At 41.4% G+C, this 26,901-nt stretch overlaps 2 protein-coding genes across 13 annotated transcripts in view; one reads left to right on the top strand and one right to left on the bottom strand.

Moving 5' to 3' along the window:
* The window catches only part of NAA16 (N(alpha)-acetyltransferase 16, NatA auxiliary subunit), a 69,945-nt gene extending 65,823 nt beyond the window's left edge, over window positions 1-4,122 (bottom strand). For 7 of the 10 annotated variants that reach the window (XR_003791709.1, XR_003791710.1, XM_029210044.1 and 4 more), the window contains exons 1-2: window positions 3,858-4,078; window positions 19-103 (exon numbers count right to left, since the gene is read on the bottom strand). Coding sequence is in view for 7 of the 10 variants with exons in the window: in XM_029210044.1 (XP_029065877.1) it covers window positions 19-103; window positions 3,858-3,911 (139 nt within the window). In the remaining 3 variants the exon portion in view is untranslated. Of the gene's footprint in view, window positions 1-18; window positions 104-3,857 lie in introns of all 10 variants that reach the window. The other 3 variants (XR_003791711.1, XM_029210042.1, XM_029210045.1) reach the window with 3 other exon arrangements.
* The window catches only part of MTRF1 (mitochondrial translation release factor 1), a 68,956-nt gene continuing 45,842 nt past the window's right edge, over window positions 3,788-26,901 (top strand). The window contains exons 1-5 of one of the 3 annotated variants that reach the window (XM_029210051.1): window positions 3,788-4,005; window positions 22,788-22,945; window positions 24,793-24,883; window positions 25,116-25,190; window positions 25,705-26,130. In XM_029210051.1, the coding sequence (XP_029065884.1) occupies window positions 25,713-26,130 (418 nt within the window). In that variant the 5' untranslated portion in view covers window positions 3,788-4,005; window positions 22,788-22,945; window positions 24,793-24,883; window positions 25,116-25,190; window positions 25,705-25,712. Of the gene's footprint in view, window positions 4,006-22,451; window positions 22,946-24,792; window positions 24,884-25,115; window positions 25,191-25,704; window positions 26,131-26,901 lie in introns of those variants that run through there. The other 2 variants (XM_029210052.1, XM_029210050.1) reach the window with 2 other exon arrangements.

Genomic DNA, 26,901 nt, shown 5'->3' with positions numbered 1-26,901 from the left:
TCATAGGTGAGATAATACCTCCATGTTCAGCAAATTTTGGATTTGAAAGAATCAACTTGCAAAACTTGAGGCCATTTTTGTATTGCTTCTGTTCATAACATTTCTGTAAAGAAATATGAACAAAAATTATTATATAAAATGAATACACATGTAGCAACTTTTCATTCCATTATATAAATTCTAAATTCAAGATCCAAAATTAGGTCTAAAACATATGTGATGGAAAGGTTTTGTATCAATTCGTATCAGTTATAACATGAAGTTTACCTCTGTAACCTACTCCTTGCCAAACTATTCTGGTATCTGAGTATTTTTACTTTTATAGAAGATAAAGAAAAAAAACACCTTAATTGTCAACCAACACACTGCTACAGCTTTCTTTTATTCAAAATCCAAAAGCAAAAACATATGTGATAACACAGAAAAATACTAGAAACTGCATTAAAAGTCTTTGCTACTTCAAGAATGGAACCAAGGCATACGCACAAAAAAATACTGCTATTTACTGAGCAACTACCACGTGTCTGTACAAAACTTGCTATAACTCACAACAACTCCTTAAGGTAGGTGTCATGACCTCCACCTTACAGATGTAGAAACTGAAATTTAAAAGTCCATTAGATTAATTTACAAGTGGCTCAGCTTAGTTGCAAACTCTCCTCTGACTCCAAGACTATGGTCTTTCCATCACTTGTAGTCTAATACAAGTGTAAGCAAATCTCTTACACTTGTATTAGACTAGATTTATTTAGGAATAAACCCTCTTTATTCCTCAATGCCACCAGCCAGGCTAAGTAATCACGCCTGCCCTCCACAGCCATTAACCACCAGAACACCACATCTTTAACTCAATCTTTCACTTACGTGGTTACGGGTTTTCTTTTTAGTACTCAGCGTGCCAAGCTCATCCTCACCTCAGGGCCTCTGCACTTGTGTTCCCTCCACCCCCTGAAATGTTGTTCCTCCCCACATCTTCTCATGGCTGATTCCTTACGATCAAGTTTTATATATCATCTACCTGACAACTCTAACAATGCCAGCCTCTTACAGCACCCCCCAAAACACTCTATCATATTACTCTATCATTTCCTGACATTCTTACTCATTTTTGTACTTATTTAGTGTCTATCTTCCCCACCATACTGTAAGCTCCTGAGAACAGGGATCTTGCCTACTTTAAACACTGCTGCATCCTCAGGTTCTAGACAAATAAGAACTGCTCAATACATGGTCAATATATACATTCAAGTTCAAAGCAAAACAGTACCAGCGAAGGAGGAGGAAGAGATTAATTCTTGCCAACAGGGGTGGGATATGGAGAGGAGAATTAGAAAAGTATTCATAGAAAAACATCTTTATATTAAGGCTTCTTGATTGCCTATGGGGAAGAGAGCTTAGTGGCTGGGAAAGAGGATAGGAAAACCTGAATTTTGAACCATGCGAATATATTACGTATTCCAAAAATATTTTTTTAAAAAAAACCCAAAAAACAAGCAGAAGGAAGAGGAAAAGAAGAGAAATATTACTTTTTTTCTGCCTTACCAAGTGATCTGGAAGTAATAATATCATACTACCAATAACAGTAATAGTAATAGTTAACACTTATTGGAAGCACTTACTATGTGTCAGGCACTGTTCTCATTTATTCCTTACTTAAATACCAGGAAAGCCTATGAGATGCACGTTATCTACATTTTAGATGGAGAGACTGAGGCACAGTTACTGAGTTTACACAGCTACTGAGTTTACACAGCCAGTAAGTGTCAGAGCCACAATTCAAGCCCAGGTGGTCATCTCCAGTATCCGAGTACTCAGGTTAAAGAAAAGTCTTAAGTTCAGTAAGGAATATCTACTTAGTAGAAAAGATAGACTCTAGTTTCAACTTTGCTGCTAACCAGACCAAGAACCTTAGATACTTAGTCATTTACCATCCCTGGGTTTGATTGTCTCATTTGTAAAAGAGGGCCTGCAATAGCTCCAAAATTCAACAAAACATAACGCTAACAGCCGGTCTGGGCAATAAGATAGGCAGGTACAAGCCATGCAGAACATGTGATAAGCAACCTGGTGAATTTGGTATGGGTGTCTTTCAGTAAAATGATAATTTTTAAAAAATTACTGTTGGTGGCAAAGCATTTTGGTCCACCAACCAAACTTTAAAGAATAATTTTATTACAGACCTCTGTTTGCTATGGAATTTGTCATAGTAAAACTTTACCCACACTTATTGCAATTTGAGACAATCAAATCATTCACTTTTGCAGTATCCTCCTAAATTCATGTAATGTTATAATAAGCATTACATACCCAGATAAAAAATGTTTAGCATTTCCCAATTTATTTGGGGGATAAAATTAACTCTGCAGTGGTCTTTACATTTTTTTATAACTAGAGTAATAATAAATCATATAATTGGTTTTCATTATGCTGATAACATGATTTGAACTAGAAAATATCCATACAGAGAGAAAATAAGTGTCTGTCATCTTTTAGGTATAATACCAAATGTCCTAAAATCCAACAATTTATAGATAATTTTTCATTAACATGTTTCAGTTTCCTTAGACCAAAAAAATAACAACAAAACACCCCACCCAAAAGGGGCAAAAAAGTTCACTTCTCCAATTCCACACTGCGAAAAATACAAGGGTATGAGAAAAATGAAAGTAAAATAAAGAAAAAATATATGCAAAGCCGAATGAAGCAATCTGCCACAATGCTTTAATTAGATTTATGTTTTTACGCTCGTTTCTCATCATTTGCTCAACACTAAGCACCATATAAAATTAAGACAAAATTTTCATCCCATTTACTATGTAGCTTTTGTAACATTCTGAAGACTAAGTGTGACGTTTCTATTTGGCTTGAAACAGAACGGCTACTATGATTTTTTTTTATCTGCAGTTGCTTATACTTTATTTTATATATAATAAAGGTAAGCAACAGCTAATGGTCATATAACCAACACAAGCTCTGATTAATAAATTCACCCTTAAAATCTAAACGCTGGTCTTCAGATGAAAGACAATCAGTCTCCAGTGTCTATTGAGAAAAGCAAAGGCATGTTGCCCCTCCTCCCTGGAAAACCATTAAGGTACCAGGACGGTGACACATAACCCACAGAAAACTCCCCTCTCCACCCGGCAGCCGTCATCATTACGGGGCCATTATTCAGGTTTCTGCTCGGAATCAAAGTAAATGCACCCCTCAAGTGCAATACCAGCCAGTCCGCGCGGCTTTAACCACTTAAGGGCCTGTACGAGTTAAAAACAATCAGAGCTATGTTCGGCTTTAGAACTTAGAAATGCAATTCGAGTCACGTACTTCCCAAAGAGGATTAGTACGACACACCAAAAATAGGCAAACTCTCTACCAAAGGGAGGATGAGTCTCCGGGGTTTTAGTTTCCCGTAACCGGTATAAATCGGATCCCACCCCATTACAGGATCGCTCCCGCTTTCAAAGGTGTCGAGGTGCGCTGTGCAATAGATTCCACATAAAGCAGTGAACGAACACCTGGACGCAGGGATGCTGGCAAAAGTAACTGGGGTGGACCGGGGAGAGGAGGTTGCGAGGCCGGCCGCCAGGCGCCGCAGAGGGCACGGGCCACTCCCGGCCGGCGCGCCCAGGCCCAGGGTGACTGCGGCGGGAAGATTCTGGAAGGAGCGGCCGCGGAGGGAGGGAGGAGAGCGGGGTGGCGGGCCCTGCGAGGCGGGGGTAGGGCCGTGCGGGTTCGCGCACAAACAAAGAACCCAGGGGGGCCGGGCCCAGCCGCGCAGGCGCCATCGCCGCCAGACAGCTCGCCGCGCCGGGCCCGGGGCTGCCGGGGGGTGGGCGGCGCAGCTACTGGCCACTCACCAAGATGCGTTTGAAGAGGTTGCTCTCCTTTGGCGGCAGCTGCACGTTCGGCATCGCGGCTGGAGAGGAGGCTGGGTGCCCGCGCGTTCCGTTTCGCGGGATGGGCACCGGGACGAGCCGCGGCTAAGAGTCGTGCTGCGGGCGACGGGTCAGTTCATACTTGGGGCTGAGCAGCCTGGGCAGAGCTGCCGAGCAGGGCTGGCAATGGAAAAGGAAGCCGGTCTGGGTAGGATACCCTTCAGCCCCTGCCTTACTTTGGGGCAAGCGGCGGCGGCTCCCGTACGGGGCAAGATGGCAGCTAGGGCCCGCCCCCCTCGAGCGAGGCGGCGTGCGCATGCGCAGGGCGCCCCGCGGCGAGGAACTGGGGCCCTGTGTTAGGCGGTCGCTTCTGTCACCTGCACCCAGGCTCCGGGTAGGGAGCTTGCACCGTAGCCGTTCGTAAGTCGCTGCCTTGTACTGTGCTTGGGTTGTTAGGCTTCTGGCCCAAGATAATGTTAGTTATATCAGAATCTGACTTTTTTGATTTCTCTCCAGTCAGGAATTTAAACAGTTCTGGACACAAAGTAAATTTCTTGATGTAGGACGAACTTGTTTTCCTTATTTTCTCCCTCGACTTAGTCTTTAAGAGAAGGCTTTTCTCTCCAGGGCAGAGCAAAGAAGTATTGACAACGTATGTGAGGTCACTGGGCAGGACTTGAAAAGGGCTAATGTGAAAGCACGTTTGAAATGTCAGAGAAAAATATTCTCAGCAGTTTAGAACACCTAACATTGTCAGTGAGAATTACGGTGGTTTTATGGGGCGCCTGATTCCACAGGTCCACCTACGCTTTCTCCTCAGGTGGTTCTCCTTTATACAAGCCCTATAATAATGAAAGGAAAAAGATTCAAACCCAGGACCTTCCAACTCTGGGGCGCTTTCTACCATACATAAAAGGCAGCATAGTGACAGAAATGTGTGAGTGTAGAAAGATCTGGACATACATTGTTGACAAGAATAGCCGTACATACGGTGTAGGTTTAATATTAAGGTATATGTAAATATCAGGTACATAAACTTATACATGTTCTGGATCTTCATTTGTGCATGTTTTTGAGACTACAGGGTAATTGATGCATAGTTGCATTTAATGGGCTGTAATCAGAACTGGGTCGGGCTTACTTGATTTTTTTTTTCCCTGTAGCCTGAGTTGGTCGGAGATGGGAGAAAGTATCACCTCAGTCTTTTTTTTTTTTTTTTGGCCGCTCTGCAGGGCTTGCCAGATACTAGTTCCCCAGCCATGGATCAGACGCGCACCCTCAGCAGTGAAAGTGCAGAGTCCTAACCACTGGACTGCCAGGGAATTACCTCACTTTTAAAATAAGGAAGGGACTGTTATTAAAACGGGGGAGGTCCAGAAGGGCCTATGTGTTCTAGACAGAAACTAGGCCCCCCAAGCTATTAGAGAGGAAGTAGGCAAAGAGGGCTTCATGGGAAACTTGGCTGAGTGGCACCTGAGCTGGTGGTGGTCTCCTAGACCAGGGGTCCCCAACCCCCGGGCCACAGACCGGTAACAGTCCGTGGCCTATTAGGAACCCGGCTGCACAGCAGGACGTGAGCGGCAGGTGAGTGAAGCTTCATCTGTGTTTACAGCCGGGCCTTATTGCTCCCATTACCGCCTGAGCTCCGCCGCCTGTCAGATCAGCGGCCGCATTAGGTTCTTATAGGAGGGCAAACCCTACTGTGAACTGCGCATGCGAGGGATCTAAGCTTCACTCTCCTTATGAGAAGCTGATGCCTGATGATCTGAGGTGTAGCTGAGGCAGTGATGCTAGCGCTGGGGAGCGGCTGCAAATACAGATTATCCTTAGCAGAGAGGTTTGGCTGCACAGAGACCACAATAAATCAGTTGCTTGCAGACTCATATCAAAACCCTATCAGTGAGTGGCAAGTGACAATTAAGCCGCATCTTACAGAGTAGACTGGACATAAGCAGCACACTTCGGGTGTCACTGTCTCCCGTCACCCCCAGATGGGACCATCTAGTTGCAGGAAAACAAGCTCAGGGCTCCCACTGATTCTGCATTATGGTGAGTTGTATAATTATTTCATTATATATTACAATGTAATAATAATAGAAATAAAGTGCACAATAGATGTAATGCGTTTGAATCATCCCAAAACCATCCCCCCACCCCCTCAGCCCCTGGTCCACGGAAAAATTGTCCTCCACCAAACTGGTCCCTAGTACCAAAAAGGCTGAGGACCGCTGTGCTAGACGAGCAGCAGGGACAGGGGAGTGCCTGCTCACAGCACCCTCCGACTCCACCACTCCTATAGTCCCTACTCACTCTTTGCTCACATTACTGATTGCTGAAAATTTTTTGGCTCCCAGTTTATCTACATCCTCAGATGTAAAGGGTTAATTGTGGGAAGAGCAGAAGCTCCAGTGCTCCAGTCAGATAATCCCTTGATCCTCATAGGACATGGACTTTTCTGGAATGTACCTCAGCCAGCTCAAGCCACTCTGCCTCACCTCAATGCCGACTTCAAAATGACAAGTTGAAAAAAGAGTGCACGCACACCTCGTTTGTCTACAGTGGGATGCGGGGGGGTGAAGGGAGAGGTGGGGAATTGAAAAGAATGCCAATATCATAGCTGGTAGTTGTCAGCTTGAACCTTAGAGTGTCTAAAAGACGTGATGCGCACACAGTGAGAAAGCCTGGATTAGCCCATGGCTGTAATTTTTTGTTTTTGTTGTTTTGTGCGGTACGCGGGCCTCTCACTGTTGTGGCCTCTCCCGTTGCGGAGCACAGGCTCCGGACGCGCAGGCTCAGCGGCCATGGCTCACGGGCGCAGCCGCTCCGCGTCATGTGGGATCCTCCCGGACCGGGGCACGAACCCGTGTCCCCTGCATCGGCAGGCGGACTCCCAACCACTGCGCCACCAGGGAAGCCCCATGGCTGTAATTTTATCACTGACTTCCTGTTTAGTCTGGAGCAAATCTTATTTCCACCTTTCAACAGAAAATGGGGTTATAATAACATTATGGTAATCTTGCACACCAGGGTTGCGTGAATGTAATGCTTAGTCATTCCTAAGCCCTTAGAAAAAAAAACAAATGCACTGTAAATCTGAACTCGTTGTCTCTCAGGAAGAATGCTGAAGCCCCACTGAGGGCCTCTACCCAGATGTTCTCTCCTGGTGCCTCAGGCAGGGTGGACCTCCTTTAGAATCATGCACATGGTAAAATAACAGTAGCAACACCTGTGAAGACCTGAACAGTTCCTGGAGCACTTTTTACATACGGGATATGGGCCAGTGATTCTCCTGCAAAGTCTCGTACAGCCAAGGAGAAAAGAATCTAGAAAAGGATGGTTTCCACCCCATATACATAGCATATCTTACAAAGCCAGCTGACAGGGTAAAATCAAGTCATTTGCTGCTATTCCCACCACAAAAGGGATGGAAAAGAGCTCATCAGATTGCGTAATGTTTCTGCTCACTTCTCCCTTCCGTGCTCTTGTTTCAGAAAAGAGGGTACTTCATTCCTCCCTGGGAGCTCTTGATCCCATCTCCTTTTGCTTTTCCTGAACTTTCATTCATCGGTTATTCCCCCCACTATTTGCATTTTCTCCCTCCTTATGTAGTTTATATTCCATGGGAGGAGGCGGAGAATAAACACATAAAGAAACAAGATTATTCCAGACTGTGGGAGGTCCTGGGAAGGAAATAAAACAAGGTCATGTGAGGGCAATGGGGGTTGAGGAGAGAACAAATGTGTTTAAATACTCGAAATACTTCAGGTACTCAGGAATGATCTAGAACAGCTTCTGGAGAGGTGATAACATGAACAGAGACCTAAAGGATGAGAAGAGAATTAACAAGATGAGAAATTGGAACATCACTTTCCAGTGAAAGGGAACCACGTGCATGATTAAAAGAGTCAGGAACTCTTTTAATGATTAAAAGATTAATCATTAAAACATGATTAAAAGAGTCACGTTAACATGATTAAAAGAACATGATTAAAAGAGTCAGGTTAAGAACTACGTGATTAAAAGAGTCAGGTTAAGAACTACAGGTTCAAGGAGGTGGCTGGGGGGTCATGCCGGGAGGAAGATGGTACAGTTCAGTTGAAACTGTAGCCCAGGTTGTCTTCGGTTTGTCATCTTAGGCAATGTGGTTTGGTTTGGTTTCATCCTAAACTCAGTGAGGGAGCCATTGAAGCATTTGAAGCAGGAAAGTTTCATGATCTGATTTATTTTTTTAAAAGGTCACTCTGAAAGATATAATGGGGTTTCTTCTAGGAAAGTGCCAATTCTAATCTAATCCTTCTTAAGACTTGGCTTCTGCCTCTTTTGAAAATGTTCTCTGAAATCTCACCAATTCATTTGTTCAGCACTTAGTTATGGAGCACAATGTGACAGTCTTCTGACAAACAAAACTAGCTGCCCTCATGAAGCTCACATGTTAAGGATTGCCTAGTGGCCAAATCCAAAGATTTTTTTCAGTTCACAGTTTCCTTAACTTTTCTGTAGCATTTCACACAGTGGATCACCGTCCTTGACTTTTTCTGCCTTCAGTCACCAAGCCCCAGCAGAATCCTGGGTTTCTGCCTGTCTCTCCTCCTAGTCTCTGGGTCCTCCATCATCTCCTCCTCTTTCTTTATTTTTTTAAATTAATTTATTTTATTTATTTAGTTTTGGCTGTGTTGGGTCCTTGTTGCTGCACACAGGCTTTCTCTAGTTGTGGCGAGCGGGAGCTACTCTTTGTTGTGGTGCACGGACTTCTCATTGTGGTGGCTTGTCTTGTTGCGGAGCACGGCCTCTAGGTGCATGGGCTTCAATAGTTGTGGCACACGGGCTCAGTAGTTGTGGCTCGCAGGTTGTAGAGCGCGGGCTCAGTAGTTGTGGCGCATGGGCTTAGTTGCTCCGCTGCATTTGGGATCTTCCCGGACCAGGGCTCGAACCCGTGTCCCCTGCATTGGCAAGCGGATTCTTAACCACTGTGCCAGCAGGGAAGCCCCTCCTCCTCTTTCTAAATGTTGGTTGTCTAGACAACTTGGCTTTCTCTTTCAACAGCAATAAAACCTGTTCATCAAGCACCTGCTGCTCAGCAGCAAGATGAAATTAATCATTCTCCTGCCCCCATAGCCTCCATTATTAACACCAAGCAGATTACAAATCTGTCTCCAGTTTCAAACCCTCTTGATCTCTTAGCCTTCATGCCCACTTGTTTGTTAAATATCTCCACCTGGATGTCTTATAAACATTTTTCTACTTGAACAGTAAAAATAAGACTTATCGGGGCTTCCCTGGTGGCACAGTGGTTAAGAATCCGCCTCCCTAGTGCAGGGGACACGGGTTCGAGCCCTGGTCCAGGAAGATCCCACAGGCCGCGGAGCAACTAAGCCTGTGCACCACAACTACTGAGCCTGCACTCTAGAGCCCGCCAGCCACAACTACTGGGCCCACATGCCACAACTACAGAAGCCTGCGTGCCTAGAGCCTGTGCTCTGCAACAAGAGAAGCCACTGTAATGAGAAGCCCGCGCACGGCAACAAATAGTAACCCCTGCTCACTGCAACTAGAGAAAGCCCAAGCGCAGCAATGAAGAGCCAACACAGCCAAAAATAAATAAATAAATATATTTATTTAAAAAATAAAATAAAACTTATCATCTTTCCATCAAACCAGCTCAAGTCCTGACTTTGTAACAGGGAACAACCTTTGTATTCTATTGCAAGTTATTCACTAAAGGGATGTTGCCTATAAGCTTAAATTATACATAATAGCCCATCTCTGGGAGCCCTGCCTCCCAGGTAATGAGCATTATGCTAAAATACCTTTGTTTAGCTCACAGGAAGCATCCTAACTAGGCCCACCTGTGAATGACTGCAGGGAGGAAGAAATTAACACATCCCCTCTGGAGGCTGACAGGAACCAGGAAATGTTTGACTTTACTCCCTCCCCTTTATGTATAAAAGAAGCCTGAATTCTAACTCAGGCAAGATGGTTCTTTGGGACATGAGTCCACCATCTTCTCAGTCTGCCAGCTTTCCAGATAAAGTCACTATTCCTTGCCCCAACATCTGGTCTCTGATTTATTGGTCTGTCATGTGGCAAGCAGTATGAACTTGGACTAAGTAACAACTTCTCTATTATTGTTAATGACACCACTCCTGTAGTTAAAATTTTCTGATCAGTTTTGACTCCCCTTTATTATCCTCCACATTCAAGTTGCCTAGTCCTTTAAATTCTGGGTCTGTCACATTTCTCCCTTTCCTCCTTGCCTTCCATTCCCACTCCAGCTTAACATTAAATATTGCAAAAACCTCATAATTGCAAAACCCAGTAACCTCATAACTCTACTTTCAGGCTCTCTCCTCTCCATTTCATTTTGCACATTGCTCTAGATTTGTCTTTTCTATCTAGACTCAGTGTATAAAGACTTTCAGTGACCACCCATTGTCTAGAACTCAGTCTATTCTCAGATTTTTATTTCACTTTGCTCCCACAATTACCTTATATAGCAGTGGAACCAGTGGGTACATCAGGTCCAGTATTTTCTAAACTCCATACTTTCGCTCAACCTGATAGTTTTATGAGATTGTTCTCCCAATACCCTAATCTTTATCTTCCTAAGTTCTTCGTCTCAAATGGCATGACTTTCATAAGATCTTCCCAAGTCTCCCCAGTAGATCTAACCTCTCTCTTCTCTGTATTTACGTAGCACTTTGTCCTTCTTTTATGCCTTTAGTCTTAGTGTGTTTTACGTTTTATAAATTGTAAATTGTTCGAAAACAGTGGTTCTCAACCTTGTCTGCACTTTTGTATCATCTAAGGAGCTTAAAAATCTACTGATGCCTGAGTCCTACCTCCATAAATTCTGATTCAATTGGGGTGGGGTGGAGATGGGGCATTTCAGATCTTCCTGGATGGCTGTAATGTGCAACCAGAGTTGAGAACCACTGTTTCAAGGCATTTCATCAAAATCCAGGCTTAAACATGCCACCATTCCTCTTGAGGTTGAATTTAGATAAGGCACATAAACAAAAAAACCCTCACCACCAAGATTCAACTTGGAACCCTAGGCAAAAGCCGCAAATTGCAGATAGGACCACAGATAGTGAAAGTGACCTAGAATTAGCACCATTCAAAGACTCTGGATCAGCGCAGAAACAGCTTTACCCAAGAGTTCCCTCAAAACTATCAACAGATTCATGCCCTCCAGTCCTCTCACTTCTGTTGTATTCTTGTTTGTCTGTCTCTCTGCTTTCTCTCCAAACTCATCCTGCTACTGCTCCTTTCTATGCCACACCTTTGCTGTTCGGCTTTATCCTCAACCCTTTCACTGAGCATTCTCTTCCTCCCTACCTTCATTGATAATACTTCACCTTCATTTAAGGACAGGATACTTGAGTCTATACTCACCAGCTTTGTTGTTCTCTTCTTCTTTTCCTCTTGGTCACTATCCTTCATTTGTTCATTTGCCGAGTGACAATAGTTGTCATTTCAACTTCACTCCTAGCGTCCATCTACTATGATTCCAGTAACTATATGTATGATTTAAAACCCTAGCTTGGATAAATAAACTGTGGTACATTTAGACAGTGGAATATTATTTAGTACTAAAAAGAAATGAGCTATCAAGCCATGAAAGGACATCAAAGAATCTTAAATGTATATTACTAAGTGAAAGAAGCCAATCTGAAAAGGCTGCATACTGTATGATTCCAACTATATGACTTTCTAGGAAAGACAAAACTATGGAGACAGTAAAAAGATCAGTGATTGCCAAGGGTTAGGGGGAGGAAGGGATGACTAGGTGAAGCACAGAGGGTTTTTAGGGCAGTGAAAGTATTCTGTATGATACTATAGTGGTGGCTACACATCATTATACACTTGTCAAAACCTATAGGGTATACAGCACCAAGAGTGAACCCTAATGTAAACTATGGACTGTGGGTGATAATGAGGTGTCAATGTAGGTTCATCAGTTGTAGCAAATATATTGCTCTGGTGGGAGATATTGACAATGGAAGAGGCTATGCATATGTGGGGACAGGGGGTTTCCATAGGGGAAATCTCTGTACCTTCAGCTTAATTTTTCTGTGAACCTAAAACTGCTCTAAAAAATACAATCCATTTTTTAAAACATCCCTAGCCTTACAGTTCCTTGGTTTCATCTACAAAGACCTTCACCTTCTACACTATTTTAGCTACCCGCTCCCATGGCCAAATTTAGAATCAGCAAGACCTGCCCCTCCTCTTAAATCATAAATTCTAGCAATCTACTACCTTATATTTTATTTTATTTTATTTTATTTCATTTCATTTCATTTTACCACACCGCACAGCATGTGGCATCTCAGTTCCCTGACCAGGGATCGAACCTGTGCCCCCTGCAGTGGAAGTGCAGAGTCTTAAGCACTGGACCATTTAATTTAATTTAATTTAAGGGAAGTCCCTTAAATTATTGTTAAATGAGAAGAGATTTGCCAATATCCTTTTAACTCCAAGGAAACCTGTTTCAACAGGCATAACTCCTTGTTATTGAAGATGAGATGCCAGCTTCTGGGATTAGTAGCCTGGCAGGGTGACACTGAGAGAAGCCTTTTTGCCATTGCACTGAGGTTCCAGCATCCTGCCTCCAGCATGAGCCCAAGGGCTGTTGCTCTCATAGGGTTGTTCTGTGTACATCTATCATTTCTAATGCTAGTGACTTCAATCAGATTCTTTGAGGGACAATTCATGTTCTAATGACAATCTCCTATCTTTTCTTCCACAAACATTTGCTGATTCCTTAATAAGAGGCTTTCACTCTTAAAAGATGCAGGGGATCACACTATTTTCTCCTTATCTGTTCACTCATTCAACCCCCATTTGTGGAATGCCCTTCGGCACCCATCACTTTTCTTCTTTCTTCCCCTCTCAGCAAAAACAGTGCCTTCTGGACTTCCCTGGTGGTCCAGTGGTTAAGAATCCACCTTCCAGTGCAGGGGACACAGGTTCAATCCCTGGTCTGGGAACTAAGATCCCACAGGCAGTGGGGCAAGTAAGCCCGTGGGCTGCAACTACTGAGCCCACGCACCACAACTGCAGAGACTGCACACTGCAACTACTGAGGCTGTGTGCTCTGGAGCCTGCACGCCACAACTAGAGAGAAGCCCGTGTGCCACAACTAGAGAGAAGCCCGCTCACCGCAGCGAAAGATCCCGCGTACTGCAACTAAGACCCAATGCAGCCAAAAATAAATAAATAAATATTAAAACAAAAAACAAAAAACAAAAAAAACAGTGCCTTCTGGCCTTTGCAGAATTAATTCCTCCAACAGTGCTTAGGAGGGAATACATTTCTACCTTCTTTGGAGACTTTACTTCTCTCCTTATTCTCCCTTCTCTTCTCAATTACAGTAATCATTTAATAATAACTGTTACTGGGGGGCTTCCCTGGTGGCGCGGTGGTTGAGGGTCCGCCTGCCGATGCAGGGGACACGGGTTCGTGCCCCAGTCCAGGAAGATCCCACGTGCCGCGGAGCGGCTGGGCCCGTGAGCCATGGCCGCTGAGCCTGTGCGTCCGGAGCCTGTGCTCCGCAACGGGAGAGGCCACAACAGTGAGAGGCCCGCGTACTGCAAAAATATATATATATAATAATAATAATAACTGTTATTGAGCACATACCCTGTACCAGACACTATGTATAATTTGCTATTTCTTATTTAATCCTCATGAAAACACCATGAGAAAAATACTGTTATCCTCCTTTTACAAATGAGAACTGAAGCTTAAAAAAAGTAAATTTATACCCAATTACGAAACTAAGTAAGGGCCATCTCACCAAAGTTCATGCCTGTAGCTACTACGCTAAACTGCTTTTCATAGCATACTAATGAGTTTCCATAGATCCTTAGCCAGCCTCATTCAGTTTATTTTTTGCATTAATTTCCAAGGGAAAAATCTGTATTAATGGGAATCTGCATTAATTTTCTATCACTGATGTAACAAATTGCCACAAATTATGTCTTAAAGCAATACAAATTTATTATCTCACAGTTTTGGATGTCAGAAGTCAGAAATGTGTCTGCAGGACCATGTTCCTTTTGGAGGCTCTAGGAGAGAATTTATTTCCTTGCTTTTACCAGCTTCTCCAGGCCACCTGCATTTCTGGGCTCATGGCCCTTTCTTCCATCTTCAAAGCCAACAGCAAAGCATCTCCTCTACTCTCTGACCTCTGCTTCCTCTTCACATCTTCTCTCTGACTCTAACTCTACTGCTTCTCTCTTATAAGGACCCTTGTGATCACACTGGGCCCAGGAAGATAATGCAGGATCATCTCCCCATCTTAATATATTTAATCGCATCTGCAAAATCTCTTTTTGCCATATAAGGTAACATAGTCACAGATCCTGGTGATTAGAGTGTTACACACATTCAGCCTACTACATGATCTTTGTAAAATACAAATCTAATGATGCTTTTTTCAAAGTATTAATTTATTTATTTTGGCTGCTCCAGGTCTTAGTTGCGGCACTTGGGGTCTTTGTTGTGGCCTGTTTAGTTGCAGCATGCTGACTTCTTATTTGTGGCAAGTACAATCTTAGTTGTGGCATGCACGTGGGAGCTAGTTCTCAGACCAGGGATAGAACCCAGGCCCCCTGCATTGGGAGCTCAGAGTCTTACCCACTGGCCCACCAGGGAAGTCCCTAATGATGCTTATTGCTTAAATTTCTTCCATGGCTTCCAGGAGAAAGCTGAGCCTCTTTACCTGAGAATGTGAAGCCCTTTATGATTTAGTTCCTGCCTATCTCTTGAAATTTCCCAGATTCTCAGTGTGTATCTGCGATGCCCTTCCTATCTGTGCCTAGCTCACTTCTACTTGTCCTTCGGAATTCAGATTAAGGGTCAGCTTCTCCCAGAAGCCATCACTGTCCCTGACCCTGATATGGCTGCCTCTCCTCTACACTCTCGAAACACTCACTACTCACCTCTAATATAGTGCTCATCGTACCGTGTTGAAGTCACTAATTTACTCGTCTATTTCCTCCATTAGACTGAAGTGTCTCTGGATCAGACACCATGTCTTATTTAACTGTGCATTCCCTGTGTTTTACAGTTGTTGCTCAAAAATATCTTTGCTGAATTAATCATCTTCCTGTAGCACATAGCATAGTATCTTATGTATAGTACAGAGTCAAAAACATATTTGCTAAATTGAGCTATAGTTGTTTTCACCTCCTCAGGAATAGGAAAGTAATATATCATCTTCTGCCAAAAAGATTCACAATGGGGGACTTGTATCTTGCTCCCCAGAACTGTAAAATGAAGTGTGAATAATAAATTGCTAAGTATAATACAAGGAAAGATTCAGCAATATTACAAGAATTGTAATTGAGATTATATGAGAGCTTAAATGAAGGACTATGATAGGTGGATGACCTGATCTATCAAAGACACTGACAGCTGGAATGGAGTCTGTTTTCCTCACCATTGAACCCCTAGCACTTAGCAGAGTGCTTGGCACATGGTAGATATTCAGTAAATACTGGTTTGATGAAGATAATTTCAATGAATTGCACTCCAGGCAGAGGAATTAGTATTGTTAAGAAAAATTGGGAGACGCTGAAATAGGCAAAGAGATTATAAGACCTGTTGAATTGTGTTTTTTCATTGTCTTTGAGCTATTTTACAACTCTTTTATGTTGTAGAAAACTGCTAACAATGCACATGATTCTTTTACTGAGATTGCCCTTTAAAAAAAATTACTTAATTTATTTATTTTTGGCTGCGTTGAGTCTTCATGGCTGCGGGGCAGGCTTTCTTTAGTTGCGGTGAGTGGGGGCTACTCTTGGTTGCAGTGCGCGGACTTCTCATTGCAGTGGCTTCTCTTGTTGCCTAGCACAGGCTATAGGCGCGTGGGCTTCAGTAGATGTGGCTCGCAGGCTTTAGAGCGCAGGCTAAGTAGTTGTGGCACTGCGGTTTAGTTGCTCCTCGGCATGTGGGATCTTCCCGGAACAGGGCTCAAACCTTTGTCCCCTGGATTGGCAGGCGGATTCTTAACCACTGCGCCACCAGAGAAGCCCTGCACATGATTCTTTTCCCTAGAAATGCAAATTTGTATAACTGAGATGCAAGTGGTTATGTCTTGCGTGTACTGACCAGTTTTTCACCTTTTAAACAAATTCATTTCAGCATTCCTTATGGTGTATTTATGTTTTCTCTTTAGATTTTGTTTAACAAATTATAACATCCCTCATTAATTAATAATTAATAATTTTAAAAAAATTGACAGTTGTACAATTCATATTTATACAAAAGTCATAATCTTACCTTTAAAAATATCTTTTAGGGCTTCCCTGGTGGCGCAGTGGTTGAGAGTCCGCCTGCCGATGCAGGGGACACTGGTTCGTGCCCCGGTCTGGGAAGATCCCACATGCCGCGGAGCGGCTGGGCCCGTGAGCCATGGCCGCTGAGCCTGTGCGTCCGGAGCCTGTGCTCCGCAGCGGGAGAGGCCACAACAGTGAGAGGCCCGCGTACCGCAAAAAAAAAAAAAAAAAAAAAATATATATATATATATTTATATATATCTTTTAGCAATATGAACAAAAAAGCCAAGTTTGAAGATGTGTTTTGGAAGAAATAAGGAGTTATCTGGTTGAGCTGAAACATGGACATGAGGTGCTTGGAGGATATCATGAGAGATGAAAAGAGGCTAGCTAGATTGGAGTCAGATCTTGGAGAGCTGGGAGAACGATGTGCAAGTTAATGAGAGAGTACGGGCAGCAGAATCAAGGTCACAGTGCAGCCCAACCTTTTTGGTTCAAATGCCTTTGGCCACTCTTCATCTGTCTGTTGGGTACAATCTTGAGCAAGTCACCTAGCCATGCTGTGCCTCAGCAATTCGTAGGGTTGTTGGGAAGACTGAGTGAATTAGTTAAATGTTAAAAATTTAGAGCACTACCTGGTAAAGAATAAGTACTCAGTGAATGTTAACTACTATATTATTGTTACAGTTCACAGTTCTTTACCTGAAATACTTGGACCAGATGTTTTCAAACTTCAGGATGCTTTGGATTTAGAAAGGAAATGCGTATACCGTACATTGTAACACTTTCAGCGGGATCTGGAGCAGCAGCCTGTAATCTAACAAACAAATATTTCTTTTTTTAATTAAATCAAATTAAATTTTATTTTTTATTGAAGTATAGTTGATTTACAATGTTGTGTTAGTTTCAGGTGTACAGCAAAGTGATTCAGACATATATATTCTTTTCCAGATTCTTTTCCCTTGTAGGTTATTAGAAAATATTGAATATAGTTTCCTGTGCTATACAATAGGTCCTTGTTGGTTATCTATTTTATATACAGTAGTGTGTACATGTTAATCCTAAATTCCTAGTTTATCCCTCCCCTCCATGAATAAATATTTCTTCGGTAAAAAATACGAATATTTATTCCAAGTGGGATAAATACAGATATAAATCGCCTCACTTCAGTCTCAGTTGGTATGCCTGCCAAACTGGGTTTGGGTTAGGGCAGATTTGGCCATCAAATAAGTTACCAAAAACCCTTCAGTTTTCTGAGATTTTTTGATATTTGCATTGAAAACAAGGTTTTTCAGAGCTTTGGGGATATGAGAATTGCAGAGAATTGCCGTACTACTAAAGTAAAAAAAAAAGATAAGATTGAAATAGAATTTGGAAATCCTGGATATTATTCAGAAAGCAAAATTTTGAATTTGATCACCTCTCCACTTTGGCAAAGTTTTAATTTTTTCTTTTAAAAATTTCAAAGCAAGGGCAACAAATAGTTGATGAGGAAAAGTTTCTCTTTATAGAGATTCCAAATAATAAATGAAGTCAGAGGACTTCCCTCGTGGCGCAGTGGTTGACTCCATGCTCCCAATGCAGGGAGCCCAGGTTTGATCCTTGGTCAGGGAACCAGATCCCACATGCATGCCACAACTAAGAGTTCACATGCCGCAACTAAGGAGCCTGCGAGCCGCGACTAAGTCCCGGCACAACCAAATAAATAAATAAATAAATGAAGTCAGAATGATAAAATATCACCATTTTGCAATTTCTAATGGAATAATGGATCTAGGCAATCAAGAGCTTCTAGTATTTTAAAAAGACACAACTAAATATTTTGCATCTTCCTTTGTAAGTATCTAACCCACCTATGAATTAGTTTTGAAAAAAAAAAAAGTAAATATGACTCTGTTCAAGCTTCCAGACAAGTTTATAGGAAATACAGGAAACAAAGGAACATGATAAACACCACAACACAAGTCTAGAAAAATCTAGACTGTGTGAAACTTCTCAAGGCAAAGGATCTGGTCTCTTCAACAAATACATTGCAAATAAAAATAATTAAAAAGAGGGGGGAACCTGTAGATTAAGACAAACCAAGTATTATATATAGAAACAAATTGCAATGTATGGACCTTATTTGAATCTTGATGTGAACAAGCAAACTGCCTCCCCCCGCCAAAAAAGAAAAAGACAAAAAATCTGGCACAATCAGGGAAATTTAAATACTGACTAGATATTTGATAATATTAAGCTATTTTTAATTTTTAGGGGTGATCATATATTATAAAAGTCTTTATCTTCTGGAGATGTATACAAAAATATTTACAGACGAAGAGTTACAATGTCTTGTATTTGCTTCAAATTAATCCACTGAGGATGAGAAGAGAGAGGGAGGTGGGAGGGTGAACACTAAGTTGATAATGTTGAGAATTCATGATGAGTGAACAGGGGTCATTTTACTGTTCTAATTTTGAACATGTTTGAAATTTTTCATAATAAAAATGGAAAAAATTAAAAGATATATATCTACACACACAGAGAGTATAGATTACATTGTATTCCTCAAGGGAAGATTTGTATCTAAGTTGGAAAGTACTTTAATGCTTATAAAGGGTATTTGAAGACTACTGTTAGTAGAAAAAGATGGGAAAACTAAACTCATTGAAATGAAAATTTGAAAATGTATAATTCAAAACTGAAGGAAATAATTTAAGAAAAATATTTAGCCTGAAATTTAGGATGAAAAATGGAAGAGGTGAAATTACCAAGAAGTTGTGGGAGACAACACTAAATGAGCTTGTTAACAAAGCTGACCTCAGCCTAGGCTAATACCAGTTTATGGGGTAAAAGATGAGTTTCCAGGATCTACCCTTTTATTATTATTATTAGAGTAAAAGAAATACATCGTAAGTTGACATTTCAAGACTCCTTGAACACCTCTTGACTCTGAAAATAACTTGCGATCTAGTTTCAATAATGCCAGCAGGTGGCGTGTTTGTTAGCTTTATTTTTTTCAAGCTCCGAAAAATTTGAGAAGCAGTATGAACATGTGAAAATAAGAAATGCTCTTTTTTCATTCTTTATATTTCGCTTCTCTCGGGGAAAATAATTTATAAGGATACAAATAAAATAAACTTTGTTTTTCTACTTTTCCACCATATTGAGAGCTTGAATTTTGTATTAAATTGCTACCTGCTTTCACTTTTTCTATAGTAAAATATACCTGATTCAAATCCCAAGCCATTGCCAGTCTCAAGATGGCATTGGTCAAGAGCTAAACTACCGGGAATCAGAAAGCCAGGTGTATCTTCACAGTGTGCTAAAAAACAATGTGTTATGGCTTGTGTGCTGAGATTTTATGTTGCTTTCAGTGCCACTGAAAATTTCCCAGATAGGACCAAAGTTTCAACTTAGCCTGGAACAATCTCTACACTCACCCTTGTCTAGCTCCCCAAAGAATGTCCAGGGCTGAGGAAAGTCTGGTGCTCTGCTTCTCTCTGGGTAAGCCCTAAGCAGACAGTTTACTGATGTGAAATCTCTGCTGAAGGACACAAATCGACCTCTTGTTAGTACTCTAGACACGAGTGTCCTCAGAATCTTTAAAAGAATCCGGAGGTCTCTGAGAGGAAGTTAAGTGAAAATCCCCATTCCCTACCCCTTTGGGTTTGGGACTGATTTGCTCTAAATGGAGATGAAAAATGACCCCACGTATTTTGTTGTGTTAGCATGCTCCAAGTTGGAGGAGGGGGACACAGGTCATTTAGTTTCTGACAAAGAGATACCAAATCGTCAGTGTCCATTACAAATTCATTCAACAAAGAAAGTATTCATAGTTGACTTTATCGTGAGAAATATTTCAGACATGGTAGTGCTTGTTTCTAATTTAATCAAAATGCTAATTCTTTTTCCCCCACTGAATCAACCTCTTTTATTACTATTTCTGGAAACTTTTATTCTGTAATATATCAGACTTCTTGCAAATAGAAGTTGTTTAACTTCATAGAACAATTTGAGAATAATAACTTCCATAAGGCTTTTCAATCAAACATGAAAGAATGTCTTTTTTCTTTTATAGCTTTCTTGTTTACAATACCCATCACAAAATCTCAAGAAATTCATAGTACTATGAAAAGGAAAATAGAGATTACCTATAATTCCACCAGATTTTTCTTTTTTTTTTGGCTGCACTGCACGGCTTGTAGGATCTTAGTTCCCCAACCAGGGATTGAACCCAGGCCACAGCAGTGAAAGCACCAAGTCCTAACCACTGGACCACCAGGGAATTCCCTCTTCCAGACTTTTAAATATGCATCATATACTTTTTTAAAAAATCAATTAATTAATTATTTATTTTTGGCTGCATTGGGTCTTCGTCGTTGCACGCGGGCTTTCTCTAGTTGTAGTGTGCAGGGGCTACTCTTCCTTGCTGTGCGTGGGCTTCTCATTGCAGTGGCTTCTCTTGTTGCGGAGCACGGGCTCTAGGCACGCGGGCTTCAGTAGTTGTGGCTCGAGGGCTCAGTAGATGTGGCTTGTGAGCTTAGCTGCTCTGTGCAGTCTTCCCGGACCAGGGCTCTGACCCGTGTCCGCTGCATTGGCAGGTGGATTCTTAACCACTGCACCACCAGGGAAGTCCCACATACGTTTTTTAAGTGAAATAGTTTGATGAATTTTTTAAACATTCTCTTTCACTTAATAATATATTGTGGACATCTTTGCATATTCATAAATATAATTATAACCACATTACTTTCTTTAAAAACACATGGAGGAGGAAGCAATATTTATAGTCTTTAGGGATTTTCTTTAAATTTAGAAATAACATTCATAAAGTATATAACGTTTCATGTATATCTCAATAAATGTTTACATATGTAAATGTCTTTGCTTGGGCTGCCATAACAAAGTACCATACTGAGTGGCTTAAACAACAGAAATTTATTTCTCGCAGTTTTGGAGGTTGGAAAGATCAAGGTGCTGGCAAGGTAGGTTTCATTCTGAGGCCTCTTCTCTTGGCTTGTAGGTGGCTGCTATCTTGCTGTGTGCTCACCCCCTGACCTCTTTTCGCTTGTTGAGGGAAAGAGGGGGCCAGAAAGAGACTACACAAGCTCTCTGGTCTCTTCCTGTAAGGGCACTAGTCCTATCAGATTAGGGTTCCCTCTATATGACCTTATTTAACCTTAATCACCTTAAAGGCCCTATTTCCAGTGGGGTCATACTGGGGGTTAACTTCAACATACTGAATTTGGGAGGGATTAGTCCATGGCACTAAAGCTTATTTTTTAAGAAGGAAGTTTTATATATACATCAAAATAAAGAATTAAAAGATTTTGTTGGATAATTTAGGAGAATGATTTATGTGGGTACTTTGGTATTCGTGAGAGCAAAGATTTTTGTCTTTTCTCTTCATTGCTGAAGTCTCATGTCTAGAATAGTGATTAACACATAACTGGTGCTCAGTGTTTACTGCATGAAAGACTGAATGTTTTCTTTTCTTTTTTCTGGAGGAGGGAGGCAGTATCAGAGCTTAGGAGCCATAGATCATTAAGACAGATTGTCTTCATTGAATCTCAGCTCTATCACTTACTAGTTCTTTTACCTTGGACAAGTTACTTAAACTCTCTGTGCCTTAGTTTTCTCTTCTGCAAAATGGGTATTTTAGGGTTGTTGTAAAGATTAAATTAATTAATAAATAGGCTTAAGCCATTTAGAGTAGTATCTAATATGTAGTTGGTAGAAGTAGATACCTTGAAATAGGCAATACACGTTAGATATTTATATTTATGCCTAATTCTCCTTTTTATATATGTGGTCATAAACTAAGAAAATATCTTGTGAAGTTGGTAATGTGGAATTCTTGTTGCCTCTGCTTTTCAGGAAGAAATACTAGGGCACAGAGGTCAAATGACTTGTAAATGTGATCACCAATGTAAATGTGTATCCTACTTGGATATTCAAAGTAAGGCAATATATTTGCATTTTCCTGGAATTGTTTATTATTTAGGATTTTTAATGCTTTACTTAATTGATGGTTTACAAGCTACAAACTTAAATTGAGCCCCCAAATTGTGTTTATGTATACAACAGCTATAAATTCACTAAGTTGTGGCTATATATAGTCTCTCATATTTTGGATCCTCCTTATGATTTAAAAAAATACAACTTTATAGTCTCAATTAGTCATTAGGTATCTTCTCAGGCAATGGAAGCTGAAAGTACAAGTATTAAAATGCAGAATCCTGCAAATTTTTGAATGATGAAAAGGGATCCTCATTTAAAAAAATCAGGAATCTCTGCTCTAGTGGCTCTATATACAAGAAAATTCTTGTATATCTTGATCTCTTAATCAGAACTGTAGGGAATCTCCCTTTTGGGCTTGCCTGAAACTGTGAAAACCAAAGCTCCACCTTTGGCCTAGGGGGTTGGAGGCTGGGCGTTCGTCCGAGATAAACTACAACTCCCAAGATTCCCGGGTGGGGAGCTGTGGTTCACTGCGGCACCAATGCCCCTGCACCTCCCCTCCCCCTTCCATCGCAACCTACACCCTGGGCTCAGAATCCGGATGAGTAAGTCGCCTGGTCATCTCTCTCGTGGGAATTTTTCTCGCTTTTCCATTTTTCTCTTTTGTTTCCTCTGTTAGCTTATTGTTAGGCACACGCAAGGACTACTCTTCTGGAGAAGAGTCGAGACGGAAGAGGCGGGATCAAGCTCTAAGCCGGAAGGGGTGAACCCGGCAGTGAAAGTGATCCGGTGCCTGTCGGGCTGAAACGTAGTGGACCACAGAAGGTTCAGACCTCCGTAAGGAAACCTAACGTCCTTTCTGTCTGTCTTTTTTTTTTTTTTTTTTTTTTAACGTGCTCACAGTTCACTTCTCTTTTTAGGTCTTAAAAGTCTATTTTCCTTCTCCAGCTTTTTTTTTTTTTTTCCCATGGTGTCTCCCTGTGGGATCACTCCGTATACCGAGTTAGTGTGGCTTACACGTGATCCTCTCGTGCCGGCTTAGTGTCACTTCTGACTTGCCAAGGCTGAGAGTTGTCCCTAGAGTATCATTTTATTTTTAATTTTCATTTATTTTATTTATTTATTTTTGTCTGCGTTGGGTCTTCGTTGCTTCGCGCGGGCTTTCTCTAGTTGCAGCGAGCGGGGGCTACTCTTCGTTGCGGTGCGCGGGCTTCTCATTGCGGTGGCTTCTCTCGTTGCCGATCACGGGCTCCAGGCGCGCAGGCTTCAGTAGTTGTGGCATGAGGGCTCAGTAGTTGTGGCTCACGGGCCCTAGAGCGCAGGCTCAGCAGTTGTGGCGCACGGGCTTAGTTGCTCCGCGGCATGTGGGATCTTCCCGGACCAGGGCTTGAACCCATGTTCCCTGCCTTGGCAGGCAGACTCTTAAACGACTGGAAAAGAGTCACCAGGAAAGCCCCTAGAGTATCATTTTAATCCTGTTACTGTCAGGGAGTGATGGAGAAGGCTTGCTATTCTCAGGTATAGATTAACCTAGAAGGTAAACGTCTTGGGATTTACTTAACATTGAGGTTCATGACCTTGAGAGTTGCTTTTTGTACTATTTCTAAAATGGAAATTTAGCTAGAGGTGTTTTAACAAAAATCTTTTTGCCATTTTTTTTGTTACGTCCTTTTTCAAATGGACACACTTTCTGTGACTAGATGTTGTTTTAGACCAGGGTTCCTGGCCTCCTTAATCAATAGATATTGATCAGAGGCCAGAGAAGAAATTCAGGCAAGGCTATATCGTGGCCCCTGCTGCAGCAGAGGGGAGTGAGCAGGTTCCTTACATGGGGTGAGGGTAGGGGTGTGTCCAGGGATCCAGCAGAGGGGTGGCTTAAGTGGTCTGCCCATCCCCTAGGCTACGTTGTGTGCAGGGGGCATGCGCAGTATCCTGCTTTTGCTCCCCACTCCCTGCTTTTGCTGCCAGCTCTTCAGAGGTGCCAGTTGGGCTTTTTGGTCTCCTTTTATCTAGTTGTCCAGAATTTGCCCCAACTGTGCATGCACACAGTTATTTTTAGCCCCTATTAGTTTCTTTGTATTTTGTTGCTTAAGGAAACATTTGTCCAGGTGCAAGCATTGCAGCACTGCAGCAAACGGTCCCAGGTCCCAGCTTGTCTCAATGTGAAGACAGGCAGAAACTCCTGCTGGAGGACTGTAACATTTGTGGCTACTGTGCCTTTGTGCATGCTTCCCGCAGTCCTTTTCTCAATGTGATTCAGTATGTTAAATTTCCTTAGTACAACCCTGCAAACTGTGAATATTTTAGAGACTATTCTGAATATTTTATTTCCTAGGAGATGACAATATCCAAGTTAGCAGACTTACAATGGTCAAATGAGCTAATATATGAATACACCTAATGTAGTAGGAACACTGGAGGCAATAAAGGTTGATTCTGATCAATTTTGACCCTTATTTCAACTTTGAACCTCAGGATTTTAGGGGCAAAGTATTTTTCTTAGAACACTTTATCTTCTCTTTCTTACTCAGTAAAACCATTGTGTACATTTGTTAGCTCTTTTGATTATCTCTGTTAGAAGGAAGAACAGATAATTATTGTACATAACTAATTTCACCTAACATGGAATTTTTTAAAGTAATTTTTCTTCCTGATTGTAAAAGTAGCATGTGCTAAATGTATAGGAAACCTGGAAAACACGAAGAAGTAGAAAAAAAAAAGGAAGCAAAAGGAATCCATAATCCCACAACTAGAGATCATCTTACTAACGTTTTGGTATGTTTTTAGTTTTCTTTTTTCAAAATAAAGCTCTTCCTCAACTTATGATGCAGTTATGTCCCCATAAACCCATGTATTCCATATACTGTAGACAAATTTGAAAACCTAATTGAGATTATATTGTTTTGATTCTGTTTTTTCATTTAATATAATTATCATCATTGTCTTTTTTTTTTATCAAACTTTCTACTTTCTTAGTCTGTTAATATATAAATTTTCCGTCCTTTAGGATCTCAGCTAAAAGGGAAGCACCTTCGAAGAGTGATTGCATAGTTGGGAATGAAAAGCACTGAAGTCTGAACAGGCAAGCTGCATTCACCTCAGCTCTGCCTCTATCTGGCAGAATGAATAATCATGATTAAGTTACTTGACTTCCTTGGGCATCTGGATACCTAAGAATTAGACAAGGAAGTAGTGTTTCCTTAAAACTTTAAAAATCTATTAATATACGAACCACCTAAAGTTTGCATGATTATTTCATACTTGTCAAGAGCTTATTCACACACTCAATTTTAGATTCTGGGTACTTTCTAGAAAATAGCTGATTTAACCCATTCTATTGATATATTTATTAGTTACACTCCTACTCATTTGCCTTAGTTAATTATATATGTTGAATGGGTAGAAAACAGCACTACCTTCATTTATTTTGTTATATTCACAGATTTGAAGATTCGTTTTCTTTTTGTGTGTTATTGAATTTAGGGGCTGTGTTTGGAGCTGGCTGAGGCAGTGAACTGAGCAAGATTTCTTGAGGCTCCTTCAGCTTTTATATCTGTGGAGTTGATATTTCTCAGATTGTGTTTATTTTGTTTCAGATGCTGAAATGAATCGTCACCTGTTTGTTTGGCTTTTTAGACATCTGTGTCTTAATGGTCACCACCAGTGCCATGTCCATCTCCATTCTCATCAGCTTACACAGATACCTCTTGACACAAGGCTGTGGGTTTTTAGACAAAACAGGAATCACATTCTCCATTGTCTGTTAAGTGAGAATTGGTCCAGGAGATATTGTCATCAAGATACCAGGATGCTCTGGAAGCATAAAGGACTACAGAAATACATGGAGGACCTGAGTAAGGAGTACCAAACACTTGATCATTGTTTGCAGCATATCTCTGTGAGTGAAGGGGACCGGAGGTCCTTGAATCAACGGCATGCTGAGCTGGCTCCGCTTGCAGTCATTTACAAAGAAATTCAGGAGGCTGAACAAGCCATTGAAGAATTAGAATCAATGTGTAAAAGTAGGTAAAAGATATGTGTGTACAAGTACAGGATTGATTTTCTAAGTTAAAGGTATATTGAACACAGTCTTTTAAAAAGCCTGCACATAGTAAGCCCTGCACTTGGAAAGGACAGGACTCTGTACTCTGGGTGTTTGAAGTATTTCAGCTACTAAAGAGCAACTACTAAGAGACCGAGGTCCTTGTGGTACTTGCCAAGAAGCACTTAGGGTCTGGGAGACTAAATGTTGACGTTTTCAGAAGGTTTAATTTATTAATAGATCTTTATTGGGCACTGTCCTATGTGCTACATACCAGGGACACAAAAATACAATTCCTACCCCGTCAGAGGGCTTATATGGTATGGGTATTATTTCATCACCCCAAAAAGAAACGCTGCACCCTTTAGCCATCTCATGCCAATCCCCCCCATCCCTGCCAGCCCTAGACAACCACTAATCTACTTTCTGTCTCTATACAGTTACTTATTTCAGGCATTTTATATAAATGGAATCGTACAATATGTTACCCTATGTGACTGGCTTCTTTCACTTAGCATATGTTTAAGGTTCATTTATGTTGTAGCATGTTTCTGTACTTCATTTCTTTTTATTGCTGAATTATGTCCCATTGTATAGCTATACCACATTTTATTTATCCGTTCATCAGTTGTTGGTTATTGAGTTTTTCCACTTTTTTGGTTATTATGAACAATGCTGTTATGAACATTTGTGTACAAGTTTTTGTGTAGACATATATTGCTAAGTTGTGTGGTAACTTCATGTTTAACCT

This window comes from Monodon monoceros, unplaced genomic scaffold, assembly GCF_005190385.1.
Source record: "Monodon monoceros isolate NGI ecotype Baffin Bay Population unplaced genomic scaffold, NGI_Narwhal_1 Super_Scaffold_8, whole genome shotgun sequence".
Taxonomy (NCBI): domain Eukaryota; kingdom Metazoa; phylum Chordata; class Mammalia; order Artiodactyla; family Monodontidae; genus Monodon; species Monodon monoceros.
The sequence above is the reverse complement of the archived record's forward strand: the minus strand, read 5'-3'. Positions and strand labels throughout refer to the sequence as shown.